This window comes from Heteronotia binoei, chromosome 2 (genome assembly GCF_032191835.1).
Source record: "Heteronotia binoei isolate CCM8104 ecotype False Entrance Well chromosome 2, APGP_CSIRO_Hbin_v1, whole genome shotgun sequence".
Lineage (NCBI taxonomy): Eukaryota > Metazoa > Chordata > Lepidosauria > Squamata > Gekkonidae > Heteronotia > Heteronotia binoei.
The window spans coordinates 125,863,822-125,890,929 of NC_083224.1; the positions used below are offsets into that span (position 1 = coordinate 125,863,822).

The following is a 27,108-nucleotide window of genomic DNA, read 5'->3' on the forward strand; positions in this document are numbered from 1 at the left end:
TTTTGCCACCCATGTACAGGTGTCCTTTCTTTTTAGCCACTAACTGGAGCCCAAAGTCCTGCCTGTAAGCTCACTATTCAGGATCCATGTAAAAATGGTGATTAAGTATCAGCTACAAAAGTAGAAATGTCTGCAATTAAACCTAATTGGGCAATCAGGGGCTAAACATAGCTCAAGGAGCTGGGCTGGCTTGCATCTCATCACAGTTCCTGATTGTTCCTGATTAGCATTCTACTTCCCATTTTTCTTTCCTTGAGACACTTAAACACATGTTACCTTCCTGAGATTATTTTAGAGCAATATCTTCCACCTTAGATCCTTTTCAGTCCGGCTTCCACCCGGGCCACGAGACAGAGACAGTGTTGGTCGCTATCATGGATGATCTCCAGCGACATCTGGATCGAGGCGGTGTGGCGGTATTGCTGCTGTTAGATCTATCGGCAGCATTCGATGTGGTCGATCACCAGCCGCTGACCCACCGCCTCGCCGACGCAGGGATTCAGGGGTTAGCCTTACAGTGGCTTTCCTCTTTCCTTGAAGGCCGGGGACAAAGGGTGGCGATTGGGAGTGAGCTGTCCCAGAGGCACCTACTTAATTGTGGGGTGCCCCAGGGGGCAGTTCTCTCCCCGATGTTATTTAACATCTATATGCCCAGATTGCCCGGAGGTATGGGCTGGGTTGTCACCAGTATGCTGATGACACCCAGTTCTATCTTTTGATGGGCGGCCGAACTGGTGACGTCCCTGTAAATCTGGATCAGGCGTTGCAAGCCGTGGCTGATTGGATTAAGCTCAGCGGACTGAAATTGAATCCAGCGAAGACAGAGGTCCTTTGTCTAGGTCGCGGCGGTCCAGAAGGAGGGATCTCCCTTCCAGCTTTTGACGGGGCGCCATTGGCACCAGTGCGTGAGGTCAGGAGCTTGGGAGTGCTGCTGGAGTCTTCCTTGACAATGGAGACCCAGATAGCAGCCACTGCCAAATCCGCCTTCTTCCATCTTAGGTGGGCAAGGCAATTGGCCCCCTTCCTGGAACGCCGCGACCTGGCAACAGTGATCCATGCAACGGTCACCTCGAGGCTAGACTACTGTAATGCCCGCTACATGGGGCTGCCTCTGTACCGAACTCGGAAACTGCAGCTAGTGCAGAATGCAGCGGCCAGACTGCTAGTGGGACTACCTCGGTGGGAACACGTGCGGCCTAGGCTGCGGGAACTGCACTGGCTGCCAATTGTCTACCGAGTTTGTTACAAGGTGCTGGTTATCACCTTTAAAGCCCTAAATGGCCGAGGACCTGCCTACCTTAGGGACCGCCTCTCTCCATATATTCCCCAGAGAGCACTGTGTTCCAGCTCACAAAATCTTTTGGAAATCCCTGGGCCCAAGGAGGCCAAATTAAAAACAACTAGGGAGCAGGGCTTCTCTATAAAGGCACCCCAATGGTGGAATCAGCTACCAGAAGAGGTGCGGGACGTACGGGATCTTAATCAGTTCCATAGGGCTTGCAAAACCACCCTCTTCCAACTAGCCTTTTAAAATGAACCTGGAATTATCATCAAGCCATCTTGTATATACGGCGACTGTAGCACCTTTATACTGTTTTTAGACTAATGATTTTAATGTTAACTTATATATTGTATAATTTATATTGATTGTACTACTTTGTTTTATTGTTATACCATGATATTTTATATCATGCCTTGTGAGCCGCCCTGAGCCTGCTTCGGCGGGGAGGCCGGGGTATAAATTTTAAAAAAAACTTATTATCAAGGACCTTCATCCCTATCATTATCCCACTCATTCCCTTTGTCAGAGCTTTTAATTTGCTCTCTCCTCTCTTTTTTTGCATATCTACATTTTTTGCTCATTTGTTTTAGAGGATGAGAGTCTTTTGGACAGTGTACAATCCTGTGGGGCCAGCACAAAGAAGTCTCTTCCCTGTTTTGTGCATCAAAGTTATTTGGATGTGTATAGATGCATGTAAAAGTATACACAATTTCAGATCTGAACAGGCATACGTCCTGCCTTTTAAACAAAGGAAAGATAGACCAATTAATACCTGGACAATGGTGGAGCAGTTAAAGTGAACCAAAATGTGTTCAAGGAGTGGCCTTAGTGAGTTAAAAATAAAGGAGTAACAAATATTTTAATTATTACTCTCTGATTTACTCAAGCCAAATAGATTTTTAAAAAACAAAGGAAAATATATTGCTGCTTCTATACAAAGGATGGAGGCTTGTTATGTACTGAATCTCCATTAATTCCAGCTAAGAAAATGAGCATGCTACTGCCTGTTCAGGCTGTGGATGATTTCTGACATTGTCACTGGTGTGTTCAATTAAAAATTTTCCTAATATTTTAGGCATAGTGAAGGTAAATGACTCTTTTTGAACACAGCCTAATAGTACTCCGAATATGCACACGTCGTCTTTATACTGCATCTCACTTATAAGACAAGACAAATGAACAGCTGTAGCCTTCACTAATTTTTGTGCATGAAATAGGTTTCTAATACTGTGTATGCTCAAAATGCACATGACATCACAGTATCATATATGTACAAAAATTATTGGTAGGCTCTGTTTATACATAAAGGGGGGGGGCACAAAACAATACAAATCAGACATTTTGTCTCCCCAAGCAGCTGGACTGTGCAGTCTGGGAAAGTGTGTTTTGGGATGTAATGTTACAGAGAATGTTGAAGCTCAACTCTTGGACTCAGTGTGTATTCTGAGAATTGTGCCCTAGAATCTTCTACAACAATTTAAGGGATTCTAGCACATCTCAGATTAAGTAATGCTGAACTCATACTTTTGCAATATATTGCCATCTCAAGCAACCACTTAGATGAATCATGAGGCCTGGAATTATAGTTGATGTCCAGCGTACAGAGATCAATTCTTCCAAAATACACAGGAGGTTTAGAAGGCCCGCTCTATGGCTCCCCATACCTTACAGGTTCTCTCTCCTCTCTGAATTCTGCTGTCCTCAGGTACTATCTCCAGATCTCCAAGTTGGAGTTGGCAACTCTAGTCATAGAGACATGGAGTTGGAAGGGACCTCCTGGGTCATCTAGTCCAACCACCTGCACAGTGCAGGAAATTCAGAACTAACTCCCACCTAGGGTTGCCAAGTCCAATTCAAGAAATATCAGGGGACTTTTGGGGTGGAGCCAGGAGACTTTGGGGGTGGAGCCAGGAACAAGGGTGTGACAAGCATAATTGAACTCCAAGGGAGTTCTGGCCATCACATTTAAAGGGACAGCACACCTTTTTAAATGTCTTCCTTCCATAGGAAATAATGAAGGATAGGGGCACCTTCTTTTGGGGCTCATAGAATTGGACTCCCTGGTCCAATCGTTTTGAAACTTGGCGGGGGGTACTTTGGGGAGAGGCACTAGATACTATACTGAAAATTTGGTGCCTCTACCTCAAAAAACAGCTCCCCCGAAACCTCCAGATCAGTTCTCCATTATACCCTATGAGAATCGATCTCCACATAGGGAATAATGAAGTGCTCAGCAGACGTTTCCCTCCTCCCCTCGCCCCCTCCCCGTTTCTGGTGACTCTGAAGCCACGGAGCGTCTCTACTCACGAGGTGCTGCCAACTGAGCCACTTTGTGGGAAGGGCGGGATATAAGTTATAGAATAAAATAAAGTAACACAGACCATCCCAAGAGGAAGCCTTTCAATTGGAGACTGAAGCCTCCAGTAAACAGCTGTTTGAGATGAACCATCCTGAACCTCCTGTCATCTTTCCCCCAAGATTTAGCTTAAAAACTACTTTGCTACCTTTTTGATTTTCATTGCCAGCAGCCTGGTTACTTCAAGTGGAGACCATTTCTTTTGTACAGCTCCCGCTTGTTCCAAAAAGCATCCCACTGCCTAACAAACTTGAACCCTTCCTCCCTACACCATCATCTCATTCATGCATTGAGACTCCTAATTTGTGTCTGTCTCTCCAGCCCTGTGTGTGGAATAGGCAGCACTTCTGAGAAGGCTACCTTGGAGGTCCTGGACTTGAGTTTCCTGCATAGCAGCTTAAATTTTTCCTCCAGGACCTCATGGCTGCCTTTCTCCACATCGTTGGTGCCAACATGTACCACAACCACTGGCTCCTCCCCAGCACTGTCTACCAGCCTATCTAGAACACGTGTAATGTCCACTACCTTCGCACCAGGCAGGCAAGTCACCATACAGTCAGTACATGGGTTTACCATCCAGCTGTCTACCTGCCTAAGGATTGAATCACCAACTACGAAGAGCCCCCCTCCCTCCCTGCCCTGGGATGGTTCCTTGGAGCAAAAGGATATCCGTTCACCAACTGAAGAAGCAGTCTCTTCTGAGGGGACATTCCCCTTAACCTCAGCATGGTGCCCTTTTCCTCTCGACCCTCATGCTCTCTGACAGCAGTGGGGCTGCCATTTTTAGAGTGGGAAACAAGTCCCTAAGAGTCTTCTCCATGTGTCTGACTATCTCTCCTTCTCCAGGTCAGCCACTTTGGCCTCAGGGGTGCAAACTCATTCCCTAAGAACCAGGAGCTCTTTGCACTGAGCATACACCCAAGACTTCCATCCAATGGGTAGATGGTCATACATGTGACACAGTGCAAAACACTGGAAAGCCCCCACCCCACTGCTGTCAGATGAAGAGTTCTGGTGAACTTGAAAGCTTTCACAATGTTCAGTGTCAATTTTGTTGGTTCAAGTATAAGGTGTTAACCAGGGCGCTTTTTTAAAGCAGGTTTTTTTTAAAAGTATTAACCAGGGCTTTTTATGAGCAGGAACGCAGTTCCGGCTGGCTTGGCATCAGGGGGTGTGGCCTAATACGCAAATGAATTCCCGCTGGGCCTTTTCTTTTAAAAGTCCTATGTGAAACAATGGTGATGTCAGTGGATGTTGCCTAATATACAAATGAGTTCCTGCTGGGCCTTTTCTACCCAAAAAGCCCTGGTATTAACACAGATTTTGCTGTTGTTTTTGTATCAATATGGCTGTACAACTTTTAAGCCATGCTTGGTGCAAATAGATCTCAAGCTGAACCCAAGGCTGCCAGAAAAGAAAAGCATGGGTATTCTCCCACACTCACTTTAAAAAAAAAAGTCTAGCCTAATTTGGAATTTGATAAAAGCTTACTCATTTCTTTGTAACTTTTAGTTGGTCTTAATAAATGTATTGTCCTACTACAGTTTTCAGGTCTTCTTCCTAATGGATCAACAAGGCAACTTGCAGTTTTGAAAACAGAATTGCTCTTGGATTTAACAATTTATTCTAGGCAAGATCTTTATTCCACAACCACCCAAGCATAACTCTGGCTCTATTCCCACTTATGACAAGGGGGCATGTTCAAGACAAATTACAGCTTACTGAATTAGTCTCATTTATATTACAAAATGACCTGAGATGCTAAAATATCAGGCTCCCTTAAAGGTACAGAAGAAGGAATAGTTTTTTTTAAAAAGGGGAGGAATCAATAAGTAAATATATACTAAATACTCAATTCATTTTAATAATTCACATAAAATCATTGCCAATACATGACACATGGAATTTTAACATTGAACATAAAATAAGTAGCATGTCTTTGGTAAGGAATGCAGTTTCTTTTTCCCTTGCTGAACATACATTTTAAAAACTGACAAGTGATCAGAACTCTCCACTTAATCGGTCAAATTTACCCTGATTGTGTATGTCTGAAGGCTTTTGTTTGTTTTTTGACATATATATAAACTGCAAGCAAAAATATTGTGCTGGGCTTATGGACTATAGCCCTGTTATGATGCAAGCTTAGAATCATTTGTTCCTGCACGTATTTGCATAACAAGCTCTATAACACATTAGACATATTTTAGAAATATGACTACATGCAGATGTAAGATGACTACTGTTGCTTTTTATCCAGCAAAAAGGCCTGCACTTGACTATAATTGCTTCTCTTGTTTTATAGTAGCCAAGAATGGTTGCTGTATGGAGGGAGTTTGACAACTGTGGTGGTGTTTACATCCTAAGAAGGCTGCTTGGTAAAAAGAAACATGCAAAACTTTCACCAAGTAAATATTCAAATGCCTTATAACCCCGCCCCCAACCCTAAAGCCATTTTTCTCTGAATGTCTCTAATACCCAACAATTTTCAAGTGCACATGAGAATGTTCTGTAAGTTTAAGTTCGTGTTTCTGTTTTATCTCCCAGAAGGCTCAGATCTCAGCAATTCACATCACCAAGCACTTGCCTTTCAGTTTATCTTTCTTGTGCTTCTGTTTGGATTTCTTACCATCTACCTGAAGACTTACACTTCTTCTCTTTTCCAAATTTAAGAGCTCTTGGAAAAGCTCCTGCACATTGTAGTTCATTTTTGCCGATGTCTCCATGAAGGAACACTTCCATTTGCTGGCGAGGACTTCACCTTCACTGGCATCCACCTCTCTCTGAGTATCATCACTCTTGTTTCCAACCAACATGATAGGAACCTTCTGTATATCTCCTTTGAACTGACAGATCTGCTCATAGATCTGCTGCAGTTCTTCCAGCGACTGCCTGCTAGTGACAGAGTACACCAGCATGAATGCATGGCCTTTGGAGATGGAGAGTCTTTGCATGGCAGGGAACTGGTGGCTTCCAGTGGTGTCCGTGATCTGAAGAGTGCAGATATTCTTGTCACAGCTGATCACCTGGCGGTAAGTGTCTTCAACAGTTGGGATATATGTTTCTCTGAAGGTTCCCCTTACAAAACGAAGAATCAAAGAACTTTTACCAACCCCTGCTGCACCAAACACAACCACTCTATAGTCATTACTTTGTTCTGGCATCTTGCTTATTCAGTTGGGAACCAAGACAAAGTCCTTTGTGCTTACATACCCCTGAGGGAAACAGGCCTGTCAAGGAAAGAGAGTTCACAGTAACGTTAAGTTATACAACATTAAGTTACAATATGTAAACAAACATTTAAAATCTCTACCCCCCCAAATATAAGAATGACCAAGCCAGACCTATGATTTCATACTTTGTAGGAAACAGTTGTGTTCAAAGTGAAATAGCTAGTCTCCAGCAGTTGCAAAGCTCTTCCATCAGGAGCAATAAGATTATAATTGCCCATCAGAGTGGAGATCAGCCAGCCTGCCTCATTAATGCTCTTCTGTCCCCAAGCAACAGAGCATCCTGCAGCTGGTGCAAATGCTTGTTGGTGCCTCTACAAAGACTTGTGAGGATCATCCTCCCCACAAACAGAACAATTTTTTATTTTCTACCTTTGGCATTTAAAGCAGAGAGGTGGGCTGGCTGCTAATTCCCACGGTTTATCACTTCAAGCCCCTTCCCTGATTTATGAGCCTGTCCACAATGGATCTCAAGAAGTAACAGGTGCATCAGTCTGACTGCATCTCACAGGATGATACATGCAAACAAATACATCCAAGCCCAGTGTGTCACTCTCTGGCATAATCACAGCTGTCAACTGGCAGGCAAAGGAGCCAGCATTGCAAACAGATCTGTCTTGCAGTAAAGCACATTTGGCCTCCTTTAGGAAAGAAAAGATTGGCACATGGTATTCAATTTGTGCTGCTGCGATCACTGACTTGGGAAACCATGGTTTTTTTAAATCTAGGATTTCTTAATTGTTCCTCTATACCAGCTCCTCATATTCTACTGCTCATAGAAGAAACATGGTCAGCAATGTCTCTTAAGGGCTTCTGCTCTCCATGCTACAAATACTGGAGTACTCTGGACATATAAAGCAGTCTGGAATTTAAGATTACTATAAATCAGAATATGTCCTAGAAACCATTATAAGGATTAATGGAGTCATCTGAATCATGTGTAACAGTCAGCCCATGCAAGAATCCTCTTGCAGTAGCTGCCTGTAAGCCAATATTCCTAGCATCTCACAAACCACCTTTAGAGTGCAATCCTAACCAGAGTAAACTTCATTGAACTCCTCAAGACTTCTAAGAAAACTCAAAGCCATGGACTGCACATACCCTCAGAGCACCACAGTAAGTAGACCTTGTACATGGATTAGTCACTCTTCAAATATGCTTTTAAAGACACAAAGGTGAGCTCCAGCTTCCATCCTACACTAAGGATGAAACTTACTGGGAAGGCAATATCAGATATATTTTCTTGTCAAGAAAATAGCATCCCGCTGTGGCTAGGATTGGAAAAATATTCCAGGTCCCTGATGTCAGGATGTTTAGGCAACTGGGATTTTTCCAATTCTGATACTACTAGCCAAACACTAATAAAACACAGAAGTACCTTCTACACAAACTGTCAGACCTAAGTGTGGTAAGTAATTTTAGGGGGAAAGAGTATTCCTTTCCCTAACTGGAGCACTACTTTATAAACATGATTAAAATAGTTTTAATAGTGAAGTTATTAGCTTTACTGTTACTGCAGTCACTTCAAAGGTCTTTGTTTTTGTGCTAAGACATAGTAAAAGCTAGAACCTAGCTACTAGACTTTAGTGAAACCTATTGGCACTGGTTGAATTTTTAGAACAGGTAGGGGAACATCTCAACCAAAAATGGCTGCCATGGGGTCTAGGAACAATTTCAGAATGAGACATTCCAAGCCAAGCATCTTCCTATAATGGGTGGAGCTGTTTTTGATTGGGGGTTCCTGGCAGTCACCCAAATGATGCACCCTAGTCTCTTCAGAAGTACCTAATACTTCAGTGAAATGGATGAGAGTCAGGATTGGATCCTCATTTTGGAAAAGAAGCACATAGGCCACCAGGAAACATCAGTGGATACTACGTTGAGGATCACAGCACTGTGTTATTGGGGGAGGGGGAATAAATTCCACCATTAGCAATATTAGAAATACAGCCAAAAGTCCTAGACTAAATATCTCCCCTACCCCAGTTGCAAACCACTTTATCCAGACATGGAGAGCAGCTGAAATGTTTGGAAAAGGGTCTATACCAGGAGTGTCAAATTCATCTGTTATGAGGACCGGATCTGACATAAATGAGACCTTGTCGAGCCGGGCCATGTGTGTACCTATTTAAGATTAAGTAGAACAGGTATAAACTTTATAAAGGACACAGACAAACATAATTAAAGATTTGTTTTTTAAAAAAGGGAGGAGCCTCAGCCAATGGAGAAAATAGAGGTTCTAGCTCCTGGGCAACTGAGCAAGCCTGGCAAAGCAAGCTGTGATGCAGAAGGAAGCAAGATATAGGGAGAAGGAAGCAGATGACTCTGAGTTGCTCATGGGCCTGAGAGGAGCCCTTTGGGGACCTGATTCGCCCCCTGGGCCGCATGTTTGACACCCCTGGCCTATACTATCAATAAATACTATTTATGTGATACTGTTGCTAGGATACACAAGAAAACATTCTGGAAAGTAATAATGCTTGCAGGATTGGGAATGAATACAAGTACAGACCAACCAACACTTTTTCCAGCAGGGTTCTTTTGCAGTGAACAACTGTATGACAAGAGCAATTAAATGAAGCTTCTCCTACCATGTGGTTGCTGGGAGGGCAAACGTCACCTGCTGCTGTTCCTCCTCATCACGCAATTGTATTAATGCAAAGAGGAAGGGAGGGAGAAAGAAAGAAAGAGCAGGAGCCAATATTTTTATCCTACCCCTGAATACAAAAGCAATTTCCAGTGTCACACTGCCCCAAGTATTGCCTTCTGGCAGTTTCCTCACCCAGCTGTGGCGAAATCCAGTGGGAGAAAGATACTGAATCTGGACTTGTAAAACGAGGCTTAATTTTGGGATCACATATGCTCTCACCCTCTCATCATGTTCTCCTGTTGAAAACAAAAGAAAGTTGGCAAAGCCATTTGCAAAAGAAACAGCCCATCCTACCCCTCTTATGGAAGGGTATGTTTAATCGAAACAAATAGGACTTGCTTCCAAGCAACCATATTTAGAACAGGGATGTAAAAATGCATCTTTAAAAAACGAAAAACAGTAATGAGAGTAGCTGACTTTTAACTGCCTTTGCTTTGTACTGGTCCTCCCCTGGCAACTACAAGGAGCACCAGGATCCGGGATGCTTCATTCACTTCATATCTGGATGCCAAACCCGCATTCAACAAGTGCTTCCATTTCAAGCCGGCACCCAACACAGGCCTTCCAACAGGGAGAGCCGGCCGCCAAGCCCAGCACCCCACCCATGCCAAGGCCGTCAAAGCTCCTAACGGGACCCCGGCACTGTGCCTTGGGGAGGGGGGGACGAGGATGAAGGGAGCTCACCTCGAACGCCGGCTCGTCCAGCCGCTTGGGAGGAAAACCGCGCACGGTGCTGCTTGCCGAGCGTGACGAGGGACGGCGCTCCCTGCCAATGTGCTCCTCCGAGCCCCTGCTGGGCAGAGAAGAGAGGCACCATAACGCCGAGGCAGGGACTGGGCAGTCACGCAGCTCTCCGGAGCCCGGCCCCGCCGCAGGGCTGGGGAAGCTCCGGCTGCCCCTTCGCGGCGCGTTCCGCTTCTGGAACATCCCAGCTGTGCAGCTGCTCCAGAAGAAGAACAACGTCTCCTTCGGGGAGGAGGACCTGCCGGGACCCGCTTTTTCCTCTCGAGAGGGGGAAGTTCCCACTTTGGATCACCGGTTGATCTTCCGTCGCCCCCCCCCCCCTTCCTGTCTCTCTCAAGATCTTGAGCCTAATTGTGCTGCTGGCAAGAGCAAAACACAGGCTGACGCTGTGTTTAGGGAAACAGAAAATATTTCCTGGTTGAGATTTTAGAGACGGTCGCCAATTTCGGTCAACATCTGAAACCATTAATACAACATCTCAGCACAGTAGTATCCTGCAATCCCCGCGCATAGACAGGCTGCATCTGCTAAATGTCAGTCTTCTCAAGCAAATATCAAAGGCAAAGCCGCCGTCAGGGGAAAAATTGGCACCCTTGAGGTTTCGAAAACTTGTCCTTAATTTGCAGCTATTGGTAATTTTAAAAGCACTTCATATATACAATTTTAAATAGTTCCATGCTGCTAAAAGAAAAAAACCCCTGCAATCACAAATGCAATGATAAGCCAGCAAAAAGGAATATGATAATCTATTCTATAGAAAACACAATTTAAAAAAACCCTTCTGTAGTTCATAGTCTCAATATACTGCATAGGCTTCAGTACATAGCTATTTTCATCAAACTTATCCCATCTGGATGCATGATTCATCCTACTGCAAAGCAATGGCTTTCATCAGGTCCCTTCCTCCCTAAAAGAACTTGCAGATGTAATTTCAGAGCTTCTGGCCATTATTTTTGAGAATTCATAGAAAATAGGTGCCAGAAGACTGGAGGTGAGCAAATGTCACCATCTTCAAGAAGGGGAGAAAGGAGGATCTGGGTAACTACTGACCCATCAGGTTGACATCTATGCCTGAAAAAGGTATAGAACAAATAGTCAGTCAGTCCTTGAGCATTTAGAAAGGATGGCTGTGATTACTAAGAGTTTCTCAAGAACAAGTAATGTCAGACTAATCTTTTTTTTCAAAGTCACTACCTTGCTGGATCAGGGGAATGCTGTAGACATTGTTTATCTTGATTTCAGTAAGGCTTTTGGTAAGTTTCCTCATAATATTCTTGTTGACAAGTTGGTAAAATGTGGTTTGGATCCTACTACTGTCAGGTGACTCTGTAACTGGTTGACAGATTACACCCAAAGAGTGTTTATGGATGGTTCAGGCCCTGTAGCCAGAGCTGGGAGAGCTTAGCATGGTGGCACAGTGCACTGCAGCAGCAAAAGCAGCAGGCGGAGAGGAGGGAGGTGGAGGAAGCCATGTGGAATGGGCTGGGGAGGAGTGGACAGATGAAGCTGTTGGCTGTAAAGTGCTGGAGTGGGGGAGAGGGAGGTTAAGAACATAAAGGGAGCCATGTTGGATCAGGCCAATGGCCCATCCAGTCCAACACTGCGTCACACAGTGGCCAAAACCCCCAAGTGCCATTGACACCCCCCCACTCTCAGCATGCAAGGTGCAGTCGCTTCTTTGCTTTTGAGAAGTGGCAAGCCCCACAGTGGATGGTAAAGGGTACCCCCTGACTTTTAAAATCCTGACTACAGCCCTGGGATGGTTCCTCATCCTCTTGGAGAGGAGTGGCAAGTGGAGTGCCTCAAGGATCTGTCCTGGAACCTGTTTTGTTCAACATCTTTATAAACTATTTGGATGAAGGAAAAGAGGGAATGCTTAAGAACATAAGAGAAGCCATGTTAGATCAGGCCAACGGCCCATCCAGTCCAACACTCTGTGTCACACAGTGGCAAAATTTTTTATACACACACACACACTGTGGCTAATAAAATTTGCAGATTATACTAATTATACTATGCTATGGAGCAGATGAGAGGGGATGCAAATACAGTAGAAGACAGAGTCAGGATACAGGATGATCTCAACAGGCTGGAAAACTGGGCTAAAACAAATAAAATGAATTTAACAGGGATAAATGTAAAATTCCGCATTTAGGTAGGAAAAATCCAATGCATCATTATAGGATGGAGAAGACTTGATTTGACAGTAGTATGTGTGAAAAGGATCTAGGGGTCTTAGTGGACTGTATACTGAACATGAGTCAGCAGTATGATATGGTAGCTAAAAAGGCAAATGTAATTTTAGACTGTATCAACAGAAGTGAAGTGTCCAAATAATGCGAAGTGATGGCGTTGCTTTACTCTGCTCTGGTTAGACCTCACATAGAGTATTGTGTTCAGTTCTGGGCACCACAATTTAAGAAGGATATAGACAAGCTGGGGCATGTCCAGAGAAGGACAGCAAAGATGGTGAGGGGTCTGGAGACTAAATCCTAGGAGGGCAGGGGGAGGTACTTGTGAATTTCCTGCATTGTGCAGGGAGTTGGACTAGATTACTCTGGAGGTCCCTTCCAACCCTATGATTCTAATATATAGGGCTAATAAAACCATTCGCCTCCCCTTCCACCCCAGCATAGAGCACAATTAACACCCATTCAGATCAGCTGGCATGGTGCGAAATGTGGATTTCCCCCTGCAGCAATGATTGTGTCTCTCATAAGAACATAAGAGAAGCCAGGTTGGATCAGGCCAATGGCCCATCCAGTCCAACACTCTGTGTCACACAATGGCCAATATATGTGTATGTGTATATATACACACACACACACGTACACATATACATATACATACATACACACACACACACACACACATATATATACACACACACACACAGTGGTTAATAGTCACTGATGGACCTCTGCTCCTTATTTTTATCCAATCCCCTCTTAAAGCTGGCTATGCTTGTAGCCACCACCACCTCCTGTAGCAGTGAATTCCACATGTTAATCACCCTTTGGGTGAAGAAGTACTTCCTTTTATCCATTTTAACCTGACTGCTCAGCAATTTCATTGAATGCCCACAAATTCTTGTATTGTGAGAAAGGGAGAAAAGTACTTCTTTCTCTACTTTCTCCATCCCATGCATAATCTTGTAAACCTCTGTTGGTTAAAACGGATATATATATATTTGGCCACTGTGTGACACAGAGTGTTGGACTGGATGGGCCATTGGCCTGATGCAACATGGCTTCTCTTATGTTCTTATCATGTCACCCTGCAGTCGACGTTTCTTCAAGCTAAAGAGTCCCAAGCGTTTTAACCTTTCTTCATAGGGGAAGTGTTCCAAAACTTTAATCATTCTAGTTGCCCTTTTCTGCACTTTTTCCAATGCTATAATATCCTTTTTGAGGTGCAGTGACCAGAATTGTACACAGTATTCCAAATGAGACCACACCATCAATTCATACAGGGGCATTATGATACTGACTGATTTGTTTTCAATTCCCTTCCTAATAATTCCCAGCATGGCGTTGACCTTTTTTATCGCAATCACACACTATCTTGACATTTTCAGTGAGTTATCTACCATGACCTCAAGATCTCTCTCTTGGTCAGTCTCTGCCAGTTCACAACCCATCAACTTGTATTTGTAACTGGGATTCTTGGCCCCAATGTGCATTACTTTGCACTTGGCCACATTGAACCTCATCTGCCACGTTGACACCCACTCACCCAGTCTCAACAGATCCCTTCGGAGTGCCTCACAATCCTCTCTGGTTCTCACTGCCCTGAACAATTTAGTGTCATCTGCAAACTTGGCCACTTCACTGCTTACTCCCAACTCCAGATCATTAATGAACAAGTTAAAGAGCATGGGACCCAGCACTAAGCCCTGCGGCACCCCACTGCTTACCGTTCTCCACTGTGAAGACTGCCCATTTATACACACTCTCTGCTTCTTATTAATTAGCCAGTTTTTGATTTGCAAGAGGACCTGTCCTTTTACTCCATGACTCTCAAGCTTACTAAGGAGCCTTTGATGAGGAACTTTATCAAAAGCTTTCTGGAAGTCAAGGTAAACAACATCTATTGGGTCCCCTTTGTCCACATGTTTGTTCACCCCCTCAAAGAACTGTAACAGGTTAGTGAGGCAAGATCTTCTCTTACAGAACCCATGCTGAGTCTTCCTCAATAACTTGTGTTCATCAATGTGCCTACTCATTCTGTCCTTGATAATGGTTTCTACCAACTTTCCCAGTATTGAAGTCAGACTGACTGGCCTGTAATTTCCCGGATCTCCTCTGGAACCCTTTTTAAAGATGGGGGTGACATTTGCTACCTTCCAGTCCTCAGGAAAGGAGGCAGATTTCAATGAAAGATTACATATTTTTGTCAGGAGATCCACAAGTTCAATTTTGAGTTCTTTCAGAACTCTTGGATGTATGCCATCCGGACCTGGTGACTTATTAGTTTTTAATTCGTCAATTAGTTGTAGGACCTCCTCTTTTGTCACCTCAATCTGACTCAGGTCGTTCAACACCCCTTCCAAAATTAGTGGTTCTGGAGCGGGCAAACACTTCTCATCTTCCACAGTGAAGACGGAGGCAAAAAATGCATTCAGCTTCTCAGCCATTTCCCTATCCTCCTTCAGTAATCCTTTTACCCTTTGGTCATCCAAGGGCCCCACTGCCTCCCTGGCTGGTCTCCTGCTTCTAATATATTTGAAGAAATTTTTATTGTTGGTCTTTATGTCTTTTGCAATATGCTCCTCATAGTCCCTTTTTGCCTGCCTGATCACAGTCTTGCATTTGATTTGCCACAGCCTGTGTTCCCTTTTATTAATCTCACTTGGACTAGCTTTCCACTGCTTAAAGGAGTCCTTCTTACCTTTTACAGCTTCCATTACTTCGTTTGTTAACCATGCAGGTCTTTTCTTATACCTGTTTGTGCCTTTCCTAACTTGTGGTATATATTTTATCTGAGTTTCTAGGATTGTAGTTTTAAATAGCCTCCAAGCTTCCCCAAGGGTTTTGACTGTGTTTACTTTTCCTTTCAGTTTCTTCTTCACATGCCTCCTCATCTCAGATAATTTACCCCTTTTAAAGTTAAACGTGGTTGTGCTGGTCTTTTGGGGCAACTCCCTATTTATACAAATGGTGAAATCAATAACGTTATGGTCACTGCTCCCAAGCGGTGCGATCACTTTTACATCTCTCACCAAGTCTTGAGCATTACTTAGGACCAAATCGCCCTAAGATTGCCCCACCCCTGGTAGGTTCTGTGATCATCTGCTCCATAGCATAGTCATTGAGAGCATCTAAAACTCAATCTCTTTCTCTCGACCTGAACACAGGTAATTAAAATCACCTATTACAACACAGTTTTTATGTTTAGCCACTATCTTTAATCCTCCCATCATATTATAATCATCCTCTATCTTTTGATTTGGTGGGCGATAACAAACTCCCATAGTTAAATTTCCTTTTGGGCCCTCTATTTCGACCCAAAGCATTTCTAGAAGGGAATCTAATTCTTTGACCTCAGTCTTACTGGACTGTATACCCTCTCTGACATACAGAGCCACCCCACCTCCAACCCTTCCCTTCCTATCCTTCCGATATAACTTATATCCAGGAATCAACGTGTCCCACTGATTCTCCTCATTCCACCAAGTTTCTGAAATTCCCACAATGTCTGTGTTTTCCCCCAGCATTAAACATTTCAACTCACCAATTTTACTTCGAACACTTCTAACATTTGTATCCAAACATCTATAATTTCCCAGGCAAATTAGGCCTGCAACCTTCCTCCTGCTGCCTCGAGACTTTGGCAGACACTCCATACTGTTTGTCACCATCTCAGTGGACAACTCTGATCCATTACCTGGTAGAAAAGTAACAGCTAACACTTAATCTCTTTGAGATGAGTCCTCTTGAACCAGAGACATTTCATCTCCTGTCAGCTTTCCCCCAAGATTTAATTTAAAAACTGCTCTGCCACCTTTTTGATTTTAAGCGCCAACAGCTTGGTTCCATCTGGGGACAAGTGGAGACTGTCTCTTTTGTACAGCTCCCGCTTGTTCCAGAAAGCATCCCAGTGCCTAATAAATTTAAACCCTTCCTCCCTACACCATCGTCTCATCCACATATTGAGACTTCTAATTTGTGCCTGTCTCTCCAGCCCTGCACGTGGAACAGGTAGCACTTCTGAGCAGGCTACCTTTGAGGTCCTGGCCTTAAGTCTCCTGCCTAGCAGCCTAAATTTTTCCTCCAGGACCTCACGACTGCATTTCCCCACATAGTTGGTGCCAACATGCACCACGACCACTGGCTCCTCCCCAGCACTGTCTATCAACCTATCTACTACACGCATAATGTCCGCTACCTTCGCACCAGGCAGGCAAGTCACCATATGGTCAGTATGCGGTTTTGCCACCCAGCTATCTACTTGCGTAAGGATCGAATCACCAACTACCAAGACCCCCCCTCTCTCCCTGCCCAGGGATGGTTCCTTGGTGCGAAAGGATACCTGCTCACCAACTGAAGAAGAGGTCCCTTCTGAGGGTGCATTTCCCTTATCCTCAGCACGGTGCCCTGTTCCCTCTTGACCCTCATGCTCCCTGGCAGCAACGGGGCTGTCACGTTCAGAGTGGGGCTCATCTAATATGTCCCCGAGAGTCTTCTCCGAGTGCCTAACTGACTTTCTTTGCTTCTCCAGGTCAGTCACCTTGGCCTCAAGGGTACGAACTTGTTCCCTGAGTACCAGGAGCTCCTTGCATCGAGCACACACCCAAGACTTTTGTCCTGTGGGCAGATAGTCATACATGTGACACTCAGTGCAAAACACTGGAAAGCCCCCACTCCCTTGCTGGCATTCTACCTTCATGATAGCTTTTTAAAAATATACAGTCTTCTTTTAAATCTTGTTTGTTTATGTGGCTCTCCTTCTGCAGGGTCTACTTACCTTATTGGGAACACAAGGAAAATAGGGATCTGGGTTCCTGGTCCTTACACAGCCCCCAGGCTAAGAGCCACAGCCCAAGAGCCCTTTAGCTCTCGCCCTTCGGCTTGCGCCTCTGGCAAGGTGCAGCTTAATAATGCAAAGAGGGTGGGGCCTCAGACTGCCCCAGGAACACAGCCACTCCTAATCAATCAGCAACAATCACCTTCAGCCCACTCAAACCAAACAAACAGAAGTTCCCCAGCAACCACAAACACACACAGTCACACAAACTCAGAAATTCTCAGCAACTCCCCCAGCCGTTTAGAAAGCCAAACCTCAGCCTTATAGCACTTTGTATCTGCTCTCTCTCAGAGCTCTCTTAATAACAAAAACCAGGAAGATGCTACTTTTTAAATTCCATTTAAAGTTATCATCTATTTCTCTTGCAAATAACTATATCTTTTAAACAGCTACCCAATAGACAGAAATTTAAGAGGCAGCTTTTCCTGGCATGAGGATGAAACTACACCTGTGGAATTTCTGTGTGCTATGTAACTGTTAAAGACACCCACTTTTTTCAGGAAATTGTGGCAGGTATTAATTAAGGATCGAAATAAAATTGGCTATTGATAGGTAATTGATAAGTAAAAGGGTGAGATTGAACTGGTTGGGCCAAAGAGGAGCAAATAAGCTTGCTTGAAGGGCAGTGTAAAAGGCACTTCAAGTGATGTGAAATATGTCTGTTGTGTTGCGCAAAGCTGGCCTTGCTTCATTGCTTGGAAAGTCCCAAAGAACCCCAGGAAATGAGACTGTGGTTAGCTAGCTAGCAAACTGATGTTACGAAAGGCAGCTTGCTGAAACATAAGTATATGTATTGCACCCCGGGAGCAGATTCCTGGAGAATCCCAAAGAAGTTGATTACTGAACTGAAAAGCTGTGGTTTAGCTTGTCTTATGACTGCAAATAATGCTGCCATGTAATGCCATGTGTGGAAAGTACCAAAAAGGCTCAATCGTGGCCCGCCTATGTCTTGATGTGTTTCCAGTTTACTCGATTCTGCTGATGTGTAACTTTAAGCAGTATAAAACCTTATGTTCTTTCTGTAATCGGGGTCAGACCCATACCCTCTGGCATGAGCCACATGGTCCTGATCCATGCGCATGTTATTTCAATAAAGAAAAAGCTGTTTCCTGATTCTGCCTCAGGCCTCATCTGTCACTGAACCAACCATCAATTGCCTATTTCAGGGTTTTTCCTGCTACAAATAAAATAGCAATTCGATTCATTTTTTCCCCACAAATTAAAGCCAAAGGAAAAATGTCTGTCAAACTTGTGGGAGTCCAGTGTGACTGTCAGCTTATTTCCTCTTGACTCAGGATTATTTATTTGCATCTAAAAACAGACAGATTAGTTCCAGATCTGTATTCTGGCTTTATGTTCAAATGTTTTCCACAGATATTGTCTCAGGCAGCTGCATTTGTTAAAAAACAACAACAACAGTTACTTTAGTTATTTTTTCCCCAGAGGGATGAATATATAAAATGCCTCTTTCCCCCAGTCACAGGGGTAAAATAAATTGACTCATTTTACGCAGTACTTTCATATAAAGCCTTTTGTGTATTGAAAGAGGCTGTCAAAATCTAAACCATTTTTAAAATGATTCATCTGTAACCTTATTTGAAAACCTGATACCAGCCTATATTGGTAGTTGGGGTTGCTGTCCTTTCTTAATGACCCTGCTATGCCTTTAATAGCCAGACAGGCAGCAATTATGCAAGCAAAGTTTTTCCTGGCAATATACTGCAGGGAAAACAATGAAATAATTTTCCTTCAAAGCTGGGGTAGTGGTAGAATTTATTGAATACTGCCTCTCCTTAACCCCCCTCCCCCGTTTGCCTTGGTAGGCCAAGGAGATTAATTTAAAAGCAATTTTATTTTAAAGATTAATCTTGTGAGAAAGATTTCTCAGTGGCATAAGTTAAAAATTAAGAATGCACTCTTCATATGGTAAGTACACATTTTGTAAATAAATAAATGGTAAATGGAAACTAAAATAAATTCTTAAGAGGAAGTTCAGAGCAGCTATGATGGATCCAAATCCAAATCCAAAAATAAAAGCCACATAATACCTTTTGTTAAGATCAACCAAAAGAATACAGTATGCAAATATTCAGGTTTTCTAGAACTCCTAATCAGGCTGGATGTTTTGCTTTTAGAAGAAGATGGTAGATTTATACCCCACCCTTCTCTCTGAATCAGAGTCACAGAGCGGCTTACAATCTCCTTTATCTTCTTCCCCCACAACAGACACCCTGTGAGATAGGTGGGGCTGAGAGAACTCTCACAGAAGCTGCCCTTTCAAGGACAACCTCTGTGAGAGCTATTCTAGCAGCTGCAAGTGGAGGAGTGGGGAATCAAACCTGGTTCTCCCAGGTAAGAATCCACACACTTAACCACTACGCCAAATGAGAAGGGAGCACTCACTGAAGAAGATCCTGATGCTGGGAAAGACAGAAGGCAAAAGAAGAAGGAGACTGCAAAAGATGAGATGGCTGGACAGCGTTACTGATGTAACAAACACGAATTTGAGCAGACTTTGGAGGATGGTGGAAGACAGGAGGGCCTGGCGTGACTTTGTCCATGGGGTCACAAAGAGTCGGACTTGACTGTGACTGAACATCTCAAATTATAATTTTAAATTAAATTTGCCCTGGTATTTCCAATATGATCTTAACAATATTGTGCCAACTATCTATTCTACCCCAATCCATTTTACCAAGACTATTTCTTCAAAATAAGTTTTTAAAAATTGTAGGATGATGACACAGCCTTGTCAATTATATCTTTTCTAATTCTGTCTAGGACAGTTTTTTTTAAAAGACCTTTGGTTGATGGAAGAAATAGCCAGTGAGAGAGAGCTAGTCTGATGAGACCTCTTTCAGTTTCTGCTACAGTCACTGGCAGTAGAAATCTAGGCACATTTTACTGAAAACTGGTTGCAGTAATTTAGCTAAATGTCATTTAATAGAAGGGAGCTCAGTGGTGCAAAGCGGTAAACTGTAGTACTGCAGTCCAAGCTCTGCTCATGACCTGAGTTCGATCCTGGCAGAAGTTGGGTTCAAGTAGCTGGCTCAAGGTTGACTCAGCCTTCCATCCTTCTGAGGTTGGTAAAATGAGTACCCAGCTTGCATGGAGGTAAAGTGTAGATGACTGGGGAAGGCAATGGCAAACCACTCCGTAAAAAGTCTGCAAAGAAAATGTCATGATGTGACATCACCCCATGGATCAGTAACGACTTGGTGCTTGCACAGGGGACTACCTTTATCTTTTTAATTGAAATAACTATTCTTTTTCAAATGCTGTAGTTTAACTATGCAAGCGCACTCTAAAGAAGGGCCTGAGTTGGGTCACTAAGTCACTATTCAGAATGTTGTTCGTTCTCCTCTAATGCTGCTTCTCATTGGCTCCTGCAGATCTTACAAATATTAGATATACAGCTGTATATCCTAGATACAGGGAAATAAGTTTACATAAACCACTATTGAGGGGATTTAATTTAATTTAAATTAATTTAATTTAAAAATTTTCAATTCTGCTGGAGTTTTTACATCTCAAGGTTGGTAGGAGTTGCCAGATCCAGAGATTTGGAAGGCAGTGGCGGGGGGAGCAGACTTTGAGGATAGGAGGAACTAAGCAGGGATATAAAGTTACTGAAGGACTTCTGTGTCTCCTGGACTCTATGGTATGGTATACAGTCCAATCTCCAAAACTGCCATTTCCTCCAAAGGAACTTATCTCTGTAATCTCAAAATCAGTTGAGATTTCAGGAGAACTCCAGGTTTAGGATTGCCAGATCCCCTGCTATGGCAGAAGACCTCCTGCCAGCAACCCTTTCTTACCACTGCAGCTGTGGGAGAAAAATGAAACTAAAATCACCAGCACTGCAATGTAATATTATATCATTTCTGAGGAAAGCCTCAACTCCAATGCCCCCCACATCCCTTCCCCCCCATCTCTTGCCAGGTGCCAGCCATTAACTAGCAATCCTATATAGTAGGGGTGGCCAATGGTAGCTCTCCAGATGTTTTTTTGCCTACAATTCCCATCAGCCCCAGCCAGCATGGCCAATGGCTGGGGCTGATGGGAGTTGTAGGCAAAAAACATCTGGAGAGCTACTGTTGGCCACCCCTGCTATATAGGGCCCAATTTGAGGTTGTTATCCCTAGGCTCAATTGTACAACTAAACAATAGCCGCTTGTGAAAAGTGGCACTGCCAATATAATTAAAGGGGAAGGAGGATAACCTGGGCTCTCTCCAAGTTATAAGAAAATCCCAAAGCCAAGTGGGTTGGTGGCAGCAAAGCACAATCCCTGGCCTACTGTTGTTTAATAGGGGCAGGAGGAAGCAAGGGGAGGGAGAGGAGATGAGGGACTGAAACTCTCACTATAGCCTAAAAAGGGCAGCTCATCCAGGATTACAACCTCATCTAAGAGCTTCCCACATCCATGACAACTCCCAATAAATTAAGCTGCTCCTCAAGGTTTTGTTTTGTTTTGTTGCCATGAAATCACAGCTTATTTATGTTATCCCTCATACGGTTTTCAAGGCAAGAGATTCAGAGGTGGTTTTGCCATTGTTTGTCACTGGATCACAACCCTTGGTATTCCTTGGAGGTCTCCCATCCAAACGCTAGCCAGGACTGACCTTGCTTAGCTTCTCTGACAAAATCAGGCTAGCCTGGGCTATCCCAAGTCAGAGACTGCAAACTTCACCTTTGTCTATACCCCCAGACATCCCCAATTAATTGGACTTTGAACCCATATATGCTGGTGCAAAGGCCCAAACCTCATAAACAGTAACCACAGTGATTTTGGAAGAAATTTTCAGTAGACCAGCCATCTCAGGGAAGTTTCTATAATCTTTACTAATAGAGATGAGATACAGACCTCTGTATTGTCCACTTTCTTTAAAGAGTAAACATAAGTTAGGACTGGACACATTCTGAAAGTTGTATGTGATGTGAACGTCCCCAACTCATCTCCAGTTCCCCCATTCCTTTGACATGATTGAAACCTGTGATCAGCCAGCGTAACAAGTGTGTGGGCTCAGTAAGTCTGGTCACGATCAACGCTGATTAATGCTCCCTCTGGCATTCTCCTCAGAGAACAGGAGTACATAACCATGGTGACTGAAAGCCTCTCTTGCCTGCCCTTTGAACAGGGTTCTTTTCCATTCATCAACATCCCCTGTTAGGAGGCAGCAATTCACTCTTTTTCTTCACACAACTTCTGCCTTGCTGTGGCTATTACAGGGGGGTTGGTGGCAGCAAAACACAATCTCTGGCCTACTGTTCTATTAGTAGAAGGAGCATGTAAGCAGACAAGGCAGCATTCCCCCTTCTTTTTCACTCAGAGAATGGTAAAATCCTGTGACATCACCAATTCACTGTACTCATTTTGAAGGTTATATTGCCTCCAAGAAAATGAATCCACATCACTTTTGTGGGTGGCAGAGTGGTGATGCCAGGAATCTGAGGACCCTGGGATTTATTTCATTGACACTTTGCAACATGGAACACATTCATATCTAGTACTAAGGTTTTTCATATAATTTCATCATAGTTGTAGGACTGGAAAATGGCCTCAGAATTCATTTTTTTTTTTTTTAAATGCAAGAGGTATGAAGCCATATTTTGGAACAGGTTTCCTTTTAATTAAATATCTCCTGATGATAACTGTATTTTAACTCAAAATGGATTAGGCTTGTCAATAAACTGTTTTTGCACTCACTACTGACTTCCTTGGATTGGGTTGCTAGGTTGCAATCTGGAGACTGGCCCTTTACTTTAAAAGTCCAAATGAAATAGGAAGTTCAAGCATATATCCAGCCACCCCATTCAGCAAATCTTGAAGCCTTCCTGTGCTTAAGGAGTCCTTCTTCAAGTAAGTATCTCATCCTCCAGAAGAGGAGCCACTTAGATTGGAGGAAGACTCCTTATGTTGGAAGTATTCAAACACTGCTCAGCAGAGTAGAGGGATTCATGCTGTAATAGCCACAGCTGCTTCTGTGTATTTTCTGCCAGCTAGGCTATTGTTTGCTTTATAGGACAGGACTTCAGGTGTGCCAAAACAGCAGTAGAAAAGGTGGGTGGCCAAACAGTTCAGGAGTAAGAACAGATTAGAGAAACCACAACTGATGAGTCTCTCATTTAAACAGGCTCCTTAAGGATTCATTCATTGCAGACTCAATTATTGGGTCACAACTTGGAAACGTTACTAGCATGGTCTGAAAATAATAAAACGTGTATACATAAGCATTCCCAAAACCATGCTGCCACACAGCAGGGGACCAGGAAGGGCCTTCTACTGGCTGCTACCACTCTGGTAAGGGTCTGTAAGGGAGGGCCCAGAGCAACCAATTGCCCTTGTATCTTCCTTTTTAGCAAAACCTTTTTCCTGTGACCAAGGACATGTGAGGACCCAATGTTCCCTCTAAGCTGCAGAGTCTTGTGAGCAAAAATTCTACTTTGTGAGCTACTGGTATTAAAGTTGTGAGCTACTGGCATTAAAGTTGTAGGCTACTGCATAAATTATTGTGCTCTGCAGACATTTTTCCTGAGCTATGACAAAAATGCGTGAGCTGGAGACTAAAAATCTGTGAGCTAGCTCATTCTAACTCAGCTTAAAGGGAATACTGGTGAGGACCCAGGCAGTTAAAAAAAACAGTTTATTTACAGTACTCAAACAATAATTTGGTAATAAAAACTTTTAGTGCAACAGTGAAATTTATAAACAGTAAAGGTTGGTGCAAAACAAAAAAGCCCTAATGTGACTTGCTAAACTTCCCTTATACCAAAACTCACTATACTTGAGTGAGGGATCACTCTTCAGTTGCCTTCTCTTCAGAGAGAACCAACTTCCTTCCCAGCCAGGCCTATTTATGTTTTCCTCCCACGTCCCACCCCTCTTGGGGTGCGTTCAGATGTACCATTAGTGGCGACACAGCCACTGACGGATTAAATACGTTTGTCCAGACATCCACATCTGGCAATAGAGCATCATCTGGGGTCATCCCAGCTTGCTGCGGATCAATGCCGTGTTAATTTGATAGTGCAGAAAGTCCAGTCCTTTTTCACAGAAGCGGCACACGATTGGTTTTTTCCTGTTTGGACAACTCACGCGCAATACTGCCCCTTGGAATGTTTACCGCCCCTCCCTCCTTTCCTTTTTTTTAAAAGCCCCACCAGACATGAGCATTGCCAGATCATCCGGGAATCTGAGGTGACACTTCTGCTTCTCCGATCAACACAGGATGCGGTGGGGGGGGGGGGGGGGGGGACATCCCACTATTCAGAACAGGAAAAAAATCTTTTTTTTTCAATGTGGAGGATTTCCAGATATCATTGTCACTGCCAATTTCTAGGAAAGTAGTTCCTGGCAGTTCCCTGGTTTGAATTGGCAACGTTAATTCCAAAAACTCCCCCCCCCCCGTCTCTGAAGCAACATTTGATTTCCCACCTTCAAACAGTTAGGAGCATGTTCAATGGATCCCCCCCCCCCCCGGAATCACCATCTGATCACGCATGCTCCAAGAAAAGAGCGTGATAGTATTGGATGTCTGATCGCTCAACAGGATGAGTCGCATTCTTGGATACTCATCTGATCGGCTCTGCATCGAATCAATATTCAGCGGTTCCAATTTGAGCGCTACACACCCACTTTTAATGTGACGTGTGACCGCACCCTTGGGCTAGTTTTCCTTTTAAAACCTCTTCACCCAGAGGGACAGAAGGGATCCTGGAAGATGTAGGCCCCTGTATCTACTCCTAGGTAGGCTTCTCCCTGCCCTTTAGGGCTCAGATCATGACACGTGCTCACGTCTTAATACTCCATAATCTCCTTTGAGCTAATCACCTTCCTAATGACAGTGTTATTGGCTTATACCATACCTCTGTTTTATTCTCATAACAACTTTGTGAGGTAGGTTAGGGTAATTGGCCCAAGATCGCCACGAAAGCTTTCTTGGAAGGCTGGGGATGTGAACTTGAGGCCCCTTAGATCTTAGTCCAACACTCTTATCAGTATACCACACTGGCTCCTTTATTGGGTTACTTTGGGCTACTCACACTCTCTCAGCTTAAATTAGCTCAGAGTTGTGAGAACAGACTACAGAAAGACAGAACTGTACAAATGCAGCCCTGAGCATCTTGGTGGAAGGATTGGGAATGGGATAGGAGGTGGATAATGTCTACAAAGGTTTGTTGATCATACAACATTGAAAACAATGCCCTCAGGGCACTAAGGTTCTTTGACTTGTGTGGCTAGCCAATTAAAGTCACACAGTGAGATAAAATCCAGGCAGCAAGTGGGTAAAAGAAACATTTTATTTGAATAAGGGACAACATGAAGCCAAAACTTCAGCCCAGATGTCCATTGAGCATGAGTTCTGTTCCAATTTTTATGCTCTTGGCTTCTCCTCCCCAGTTTAAATCATCCTTGACATCACTCACACATGTGTATTTCTATTTTGTCTCTAATATTCATTAATTTTACATTTGACAAAAAAGATTTTTCTGGCTTACTTTCAACTTTTACTGTGCTTTCATCCACAGGTGTCTTATCAAAACTTCTTTGTTAAAAATGAAATATAGTATCCTTCTCTGGACAAAGACCTTAACGTTATCTTAGTTGGCTTAGAGTTGCCAATCTCCAGGTCCCAGCAAAGAATCATCTGGTTTTGCAGGCTCCTTACTGCCCCCAGTCAGTTGACGGCAGGGGGAAGCCCCACCCCAACAACCACCATGTGCTTTTCCGCTTCCAAAGGCTAGAAGAAGCTTAGAAAGGCTTGCTTTTTAGAAGGTGTGTGTGCATTTAAATCTGTAGGAGCTAGGCTGAATGGGGGCGGGGTGAACCAACAGAACAACATGGGTGCTCCCAGTGAGCTGTGAAGGTGTAAGAAAGCAAGGGAAAACAGCCCAGACCCTCCATTTGTTTACAATCCTTTCAGAAGTCGTTTGTACGGTAAAGAATAAACTAGCACCTTCAGTTTCCCTGTGTTAGTCTGAAGAATTTGGAACTTCAGCAACTCGTAAGTAAATTGTTCAGTGAGACCACACAAGTGTGGGCTTGCAAACTGTATTTTGGCTGTGCTCTGTGTGTGTGTGTGTGTGTGTGTGAGAGAGAGAGAGAGAGAGCGCATACACAGGACATGTAGCTGCTTGGGTGAGGAAATGAAGACTGTATTCAGGGAAACTGCACTGCTGTATTTTTACTTATTTATTTTAGGGAATGTGAAAGTCTCCTGGCTCCACCCCCAAAGTCCCCAGATATTTTCTGAGTTAGACTTGGCAACCCTAAATTGGCTATTTCCCCAGACTTTCCATCTCTACAAACTTACAGACTTAAATTCATATTACAAACAAAAAATAACTTTTTTCTACTATTAATATGGTTTTCCTATATTAACACATGCATATATAAGACACACAAATACTTGTTCATAAAATATTCCTACTAGATATATGTAACAATAGTAATAATCCAATTTCATCCATTTCTTAGAAAAATCAAACTTTTCCCATATATTTTTTGGTTTCAAAATAGCTCTTGGCATAAGACTTCTTTTTCTTTCTTGAATACATACTTTCATTCTTTAACTCACCAGGAAACTCTTGTTGATTTTTTAAAATCTAAGTTTCATTTAAATTTCTGTTTTTTTAAACATTTATAAATAAACCACTTGAGGACCCGCTCGGTATAGGAAAATAATTTGTTTTTCCCAATTAAATTAGCCAGCTCTTATTATTTAGGTCTCATTAAAATTCTTTCGCTTTAGGTTTTTTGTAGCAGGAACTCCGTTGCATATTAGGCCACAAACCCCTGATGTAGCCAATCTTCCAAGAGCT

The 27,108-nt window shown here is 43.4% G+C and overlaps 2 protein-coding genes across 2 annotated transcripts in view; one reads left to right on the top strand and one right to left on the bottom strand.

Moving 5' to 3' along the window:
• LOC132566704 (methylcrotonoyl-CoA carboxylase beta chain, mitochondrial-like) overlaps nt 1–27,108 on the top strand; it is a 170,793-nt gene that overhangs the window by 7,612 nt on the left and 136,073 nt on the right. The window lies entirely within an intron of this gene.
• Nucleotides 5,949–10,319, bottom strand: DIRAS3 (DIRAS family GTPase 3). Its single transcript, XM_060231978.1, has 2 exons — nt 10,200–10,319; nt 5,949–6,865 (listed from the first exon to the last, which is right to left on the bottom strand). The coding sequence occupies exon 2, from the start codon at nt 6,797–6,799 to the stop codon at nt 6,203–6,205; it is 597 nt and encodes a 198-aa protein (XP_060087961.1). The 5' UTR covers nt 6,800–6,865; nt 10,200–10,319; the 3' UTR covers nt 5,949–6,202.

Bases quoted from the DNA above. Each gene is read 5' to 3' on its own strand.
- DIRAS3 (XM_060231978.1), bottom strand. From the start codon at position 6,799: ATGCCAGAACAAAGTAATGACTATAGAGTGGTTGTGTTTGGTGCAGCA.